General features: G+C 38.1%; 1 protein-coding gene across 1 annotated transcript in view; it reads right to left on the reverse strand.

Moving 5' to 3' along the window:
* The window catches only part of pkn2a (protein kinase N2a), a 32836-nt gene extending 27682 nt beyond the window's left edge, over positions 1-5154 (reverse strand). The window contains exon 1 of the mRNA XM_032532467.1: positions 4852-5154. Coding sequence (XP_032388358.1) covers positions 4852-4872 — 21 coding nt within the window. The 5' untranslated portion in view covers positions 4873-5154. The remainder of the gene's footprint in view (positions 1-4851) is intronic.
* Positions 5155-7522: the final 2368 nt, after the last annotated feature.

Here is a 7522-nt window from a genome sequence, read left to right on the forward strand (position 1 = left end):
AGCAACTTGAGTGGTGGTTGAGGAGTAGCTGTGAAACGACATCCCCACAACTGTAAGTTTAAAACACAGTAAAGAGTGGTGTTCGAGTCTCAGTGTGGATGACAGTTAAGTTGGATGGTGCGTTTTATTTATTGGGAAAGCAAAGCACACAAGAGCTAATTAGGAATTAACCTTGCAAGGTTGTCACTGAAAGATACAAGTCAGTAAAGCACCATATAGGCTGTATTGTCTTTAAGCCATGCTACAGTTTCATAGAACATAGACTATGTTTAATAGCCTCAAACATAGACCACATGCATATTTCACACAGCAAAGAAAAAAAAAACATATTTAGTGGCCATCTTTAAGGCCAGTGGTTCCCAAACTTGTTCCACTTTAAATACCCCTAAACTGACACAAATTAGACCACGGATCCCCATTTGATGACATCTTGTCGCGCGGTTCCACGTCTTGATAGGATTCTTGCTTTTAGATGTGTATATGAAACCAATGTCCAAAATAGTCACAGAAAGCCTGTCTTTGTGTTACTTATGGATGTAATTATAGTGAAAATAAATGATTCCCATTTTAGTGGGGACCCCCATGAAAGTCCCTCAAGTCCCTGGGAACCACAGATTTAGGCCGCCATCTACTAATTGATCATCATAGCTAAACGGGTACCTGGAGTAAATGGGACTTAAATTCTGACTGACAGGTTTACGTTGGCAAAGAAAATTATGATTGGGTACAATGAGGGATTTCCATTTTGCCTTGTGAACCCCCCCCCCCCTCTCCACTATAGGTGCTCACTTCAGGGGAAACTATAGTATGCACATATCCGGGACCAGGGGCTCCTTGATGACTCATAGGTAAAATGGAGGTCACAACTCTTGGAAGTGGATGAATTGTGTGTGTGTGTGTGTGTGTGTGTGGGGGGGGGGGATGGCTTTCTTCTTCAGCTAACTGACCTGCATAACTTGTTTGCACTGTGGCTATGTTTGCCCAACGTGGTATGAGGACAACATGAGGACACCCTAAAGGGCCTATTTTACTGCGCAACAATGCAAGGAAATGCACGAAAGGCCAATCAGATAAGGTGGAAATAAATCAGCAAGTAGACCCACAAGGTCTGTGATTTTAATTTGAAATCAAACAAAAGAAACTATATCCAAAAAAAGATAGCAGGGGATAAATTTGCAGGATTGGTTTCACCTCTTGTTTCGCTGTAATTGCAACGCTTCCTTTAGTTGCTCTTTTACCGGATGGCCCTTATCATTTCTTGCTGCTTAAAATGTATTGCCTTGTCAGGAGAATGACGCCACACTGAGAACTTGAGACTTATTAGGTTTAAAGACGAGTGATGCAGGAATTATAAGCAAATGTTTCCACTTACAGCCCAATGCATACAGTTTGTTATGGATGGAGGGAACTTGCTCTTGTCAGCTAGCTCTGCTAGGTGCTCTGTGAAATGTTCAAGGCTCACAACAAATGGAAGGACCTGTCTAAAACCTAAAAGCAACATGTTTTGTTCAACATTACAAAAGTGAAAGAGGTGCATAATTTATTACATGGATAAAATAGGGATTGTTCATCCCTACAAAAATAAAAAACAAAATGCTGTAGCTAGAAAATTTGTTAAAATAAATCATAAAATTGTTGACAGCATTCTTACAAAAGGGGTAAGGCAAGTGTTAGCTACACTTGATGAACTTGTTAAAGACCTCTTTTAGTGCCAAAAACATGAAAGGAAACCGTGAGGTAAAAGCAAACATTAGTTCTGAGCCTAAGTGTAGGCAGGTTAACTTGCTCTTTAAGTCTGAAAGCGCCAAGTCCAACAACAAGAACTCCATTCACACAATAGGACAATGGAAAAGTTGAGGCCACTATCCAGGCTCATGCTTAGAAAGCAGAGCCCTTGCCATTTCTGCAAGAGGCCTACCTCAACCTACAACCTGACACCAGGCCGTCTCCCCCCCACAGCTGGCTGCAAAGTACTGGCCACAGCCTGGTGCTCTACTGCAACCAGAAATAGCATCACAGGCTAATAAACGCAGATTCTACAAATGCAGCCTTCACACAAGCCTTAGACGTATCCCATGTTAAGTGAAAGTGTAGGTAATGTCTTGCACTTCAGATCAATGTTAAAAGGTAATTTCTGAGCGGGACAGACAGCAGATTTATTGTGTGTCCAGAAAAGCGGTGCTGCAATTTCACAAAGAGAACGAACGACAAACTGCAGTGCAGCACCTGTTACTCTGCTGAGTAGATCTGGTTCCACTCCATATAAACCAACACAGTGAGATATATATGTTCAACTTTAGCTGGCTTGGTTGACCTCAGCTAAACTACATCTTTTAATAGAGAAAGCATGCCTTCCAGATGTTTTTTAAGCCTGAATAAGCAAAATGCACTACCACCTCATTGATGAATACAGCATAGGGCTTGTGTTATTGCGGTTTATCATCAGTCACTGGCAACAAACATAATCCTAACTAGAGCCCGAACGATATATCGGCGGGCAGATATCTATTTTTTTTAAATATTCATTCATCAGAATCATTTATAATGACAAATAAATGATTCTGATAAATGAATATTTAAAATATTAAAACGGACGGTCTCCCATGTTATGAGCGTTGGCGTAGTCTGTCCACCAGAGGACGCTCTACAGCGTCACTGTTGGCAACAGATTTTTTTTTTTTTGTTAATGTGTTTTTGTTCAAAGGAGTTCAAAGTTTCATGGCTTAAGTTTGTATTTTTATACATTTTATTTATCAGAACTTTAATATATTTTCATGTTCCTCTGTTCTGTTGCCACAATAAAACAAATTGTTATATTATTTTAGTGAGAACTCATGAATAACTAATGTTAGGGAAATCTGTTTATGTTTTGTACGCGTTTCTGGATCTCTTTTTTAGAAATGTATTGGCCGATATATTGGTAAATCGGATTTTTAAATAAATATTTGTATCCGTATTGGCCTTAAAAATCCTTTAAATCGGTCAGGCTCTAATCCTAACAGTTTTAAGAGTTTTGCAATTTACAATGTGATGTCAACCATCCATGGTAACATTTAACTTTACATCCCCTAGCCTGGCATATTGATTGGATTAATTATAAACCTAACCAATACTGTGATGAGATCACAAATATAGGACATCTTTATCCATGTATGTTCTCATACTCCACAGGAAACAGGCGGTCTAGCCTTCAGATGTTTTGCTTACTGTTTTCAGACTCAGTTTAATAAGGGCTGCTGTGACCATTTCAAATTTTATAAACCCATGATAGAAAATATTGTTCACCAAACTGGGCGATCCATCATGTCACTGATAAAGCACTTGAGCAAACACCTGTGCTGAGTACATAAAACTAAATGTAAACGCTAGGAATAATAAGCCTTTTCATGATTAAACTGGTTCAATGAAAGGCATCACTGACATGTCATTACCACATGTTGCCTCAGTAATCAAATTAATAGGAAACATTTAAGATTTAACTTTCCACAAGCGGTAGCTTTGTTATCTGCTGTAACCATAACCATTTTCCTCCAAAACTCCCTGTAAAGATGAGTAATAATAGTGTTTGAATAATCAGACTGGTCTTAGCTTTGGCATGAGTACAGATTTGGGGGGGGGTGTTGCTAAAGCTAATGCATGACTGTAGTTCAAAATATGAGATTAGATAAAGTTGTGGATGAGTTGCAAGTCTTTGACAATGCTTTTGTCAGAAAGATTTATTTCAAGTCTGACGTCACTCAAGTGAAACCACATTAAACAGTGAGCCATGACTGTAGCCTTACTTTTTTAAACCCCCTAACTTGGTCTACTCTTTTAACCTTACCTTACATATTATCGGTTTCTAGGATAATCAAAACAATGGCGCTCTTGAATATCCATTACCTATATTTCTTTTCCCTTTTCTCATAGAAGTGAATTCTTTACTCAAGTCAATCAGTTTTCAAACAAAATTAGACTCCTCTGAATGAATAGGATGTACTCCTGGTTTTTAATTTATTTAAACTTATCCAAATTTTCTCACTTTAGGTTCATCATATCTTTTTTTTGTGTGAATTATTTTTGATCTAGCCTGTGTGCTAATGTTGTCTACCTGTATCTTTGTACATTGAATTTTGTCAATAAAAAAAAGTGAGTCATGACTTATAAGTCATGTCTTAGAGAATAATAAGACATGACTGTACAACAGACATGAAACGTTACTTCACTCCTTGAAAATATAAAAATGTGTGTTGGGAAAGATATTTTCTGAATTCTTTTTACATTGCTGGTGTTTTGAGCTCATCCGGTCTGTAACGTTTACGTTTTCGAAAAAAAAAAAAAAAACTTGACGTCAAGCGAAGCAGGCTTAAGCAGCAGTGAACTCTTTCCACTTCCAAAGATGGAACAACTTCAACTGTATTTAGATAACGGATAAACATATGTCGTTACCGGTATATGAATACAAGGAGGACACTGTTTATTTTCCCAAAGTAACGCAGGTTAATTTAACGTTTCAGAGCTGGTAACGTTAGTTAACGTTAGTAAGACTTGAACTACAGCAACACTGGCGTTAAAACTGTAAAACCAAACGGTGGTAAAATTAAATATCATATAGCTTCCGCTCAAAATCACATGTTGAACACTTGGATATTCCGGGATAAATTAACGTTACTTTGGATAATTGTTTCCCAGGCCTCAATCCATGGATAACTCAGACAGCCCTTTGAGACCTAGCAGAGGCCCCTAACTTAAATACAACACCACCAACTCACAGCAAATCAACTTTAATGACATAAAACTGTTTGCTAACTTGTAATTTAGCCTCTGGAGCAAGTTTGCGCACTTTTCGCAACAGTTGTCAACTTTTCCTACCTGCACGGAGTCGGCGGCCATCTTGGTTTTCGCCTTTGAATCAAATCCTACGGGGAGAGAGGAGGGGAGGTGGAACTCCAAAAACAAGCCTGGTTTTAAGTTTCCCTCTCTGGCGACAAAAAGAAGTGATTATTTGGACCAAATCATCGCTCATCTCGGGTACACGGGGCATCCCATGTCGTCTTCACACTTCATTGAGGCGGCCACGCCGTCCTAGAGGGGTCCTGCAGGGTGGACGGGTGTTCATGAATAAAAAAAAAAGCTGCAGCATAAATCTGTCCTAGTGCAGTCGGAGAAAGAGGCGGTGGTTTAGAGTGGAAGCGTCCGCCCAGAGGAGCTGTGGTAATGCTGCTGCTGCTGCTGCTGGCCTGCTTCATACAGACTGGTCTTACCTCATGCTAACAACCTGAAATCATCCCGGGTCAAACCAAACACAAACATGGAAAAACATGTAGGCCTATCTCAAATCGAGGTTAAAATATGTTTCAAATAAATAAATGCTCAGACAAATTAAATCCTCTGTTAAAGATAAAAAGTCCTAACTTCTTGGATTTTTTTTGCCATTTCAAGTGAAAGTCCTGCTATCATTTTGCAGGTAGAAGTACAGAGGTATAACTGTATGGAGCCAATAAAAAAAAACACAATGTCTGTCAAACAAATACAGAAATATAAAGAGGATTCATTAAAAGAATAAATTGGTAAATATAGCAATTTGGAAATCTATAAATAAAAGAATAAATAAATGTGGAACTATAGAAACCAAATAAATAATTAAAAGTATTTTAATTTATTTTCACATTTATTTGTTATTATTTATTTTTGTATATGCTTATATATATTTAGGCCACTTTAAAATATATACTTCATGTATTTATTGCATATAAAGTACTCAATTCCTTTCTGTATATTTCTTTTATTCTTTTAAAAGGCCAAGCTGTCATTCAACTGGCGAAAAAAAGACATAAAGGTATAAAAATAAATAAATGGCATTGTATAAAAATAAATAGAATATACAGAAAAATAGAGTAGTTTAAATGCAATGAATAAATATATATATAAAAAAATATAAAAACAAATATATACAGAAATAAATGAACAAATAACCCATCAAAATGCTATTAATTATCATTTTATATTTTGCTGCTATATTACTGTTGCAGCAAATGTTAAGTACAGTGTCAAAAGTAAAAGTACTCGTTATGCTGAATGGCTCCAGGCAGCATGATGGTGGAAGTAGCAACCACATTTTTCCCTTTTTACTAAAGTATAAGTATACAGTACATCATCAAAATATACTTGGAGTTTGTCTCTCAGACATGGAGACAATATACAGTTGGTCAGGTTGGATATAACTTCACTGCTGACTGTTGGAGATTTTATTTCATCACAATGCAAATCTTAATATGTAAAGTAACTATTGATAACAGTCAGGTAACTGTAGGAAGAACAATATATCCCTCTGAAATCGAAAATAAATACTGTACTCAAATAAAGTAAAAGTCTGGAAATTGCAATGAAGTACTTTGAGTAGTTTCCAGAAGACTGCACCTAAATAAGACAGTCACCTATTTAATATTGATCATCAAAATATTATTCAAATCGCAAGGATAAATGCAGACGCTACACAAACCTGCTGACAACCAGCTGCCATGTTAAATACGGTAAGAGCCACAGTTTACTTCTGATTTGCCGAGTCAGAGAGATGAGGAGGAGCTGCTATGAAGAAACCACAGGACAAACACTGAACTCTTCTGTGGGCCGGTGCACGACATATCACACCTCAGTGAAAAGACTTACTGCTGCACTACACAACCCTCAGAGACACAGTCATCACAAACCATATGTCTCAGAGACTGGGCACTCGCTGTGCTTATGGCGAGGTGTCTCAAATATTTATTGGTGTGGACAAGAATGCAGGTTCCTCACTCATTACCTGAGCATTGTCCACATAATAAAAATGTCAGAGGCCTTGCTGGGTAGACTTTTGAATGATGTGCTCCTGTTAAAACCCCTCAACAGTGAAACTCTCCAGAGGCTGACTGTGGACAGGTGCTTCAGACAAGACATGATGGGTTTGTCTTTTATGTCGATTATCAGCAATATCCACAACCCACATGTCATGGATGCAGTGTTTGGTGTGGGAGGAAAGACTGGGGACATGGTGTAATGCCGTTTCTGTACCATTGGGTTAATAAATATCTGCCTTTGTCAGAAAGATACACGCCTGTGCTGTTCCGCCTTTCTCCAGCTGTTACTCCAGCTCTGTTTCCACAGTTGAATGAACACTTTATTAATCTGTGGGTGTGTTATTACCCATAATAAACATGATGATGTTTGCTCTGATTAATGGGATGATGACCAAGTCTCAATGGGCAGGCAGGTATAAGGTCTTGTCCCACGAGGTTGTAAAAATCAGAGAATTTAATAATGTATGGAGGCCTAGGTGCCTGGTACCCTGACCGTGTAGTTGTGTTGTTCCTGTTTTAAGTCTGGTGTTACAACAAATCCTGTGACCCATTAGATTCTGTGACCGAATAAGGAATTTCAGCCTTATGTTGTTGCCATTGCACGTTTTCATACTTCATCATATACTTTATTTATTTTGATGGGCATTTTAGGCCTTTATTTGTTTAGGACAGTTGAAATCATAGAGGGGGGGGGGGGGGGGGGG

The sequence above is a fragment of the Etheostoma spectabile genome, chromosome 12 (genome assembly GCF_008692095.1).
Source record: "Etheostoma spectabile isolate EspeVRDwgs_2016 chromosome 12, UIUC_Espe_1.0, whole genome shotgun sequence".
NCBI lineage: Eukaryota > Metazoa > Chordata > Actinopteri > Perciformes > Percidae > Etheostoma > Etheostoma spectabile.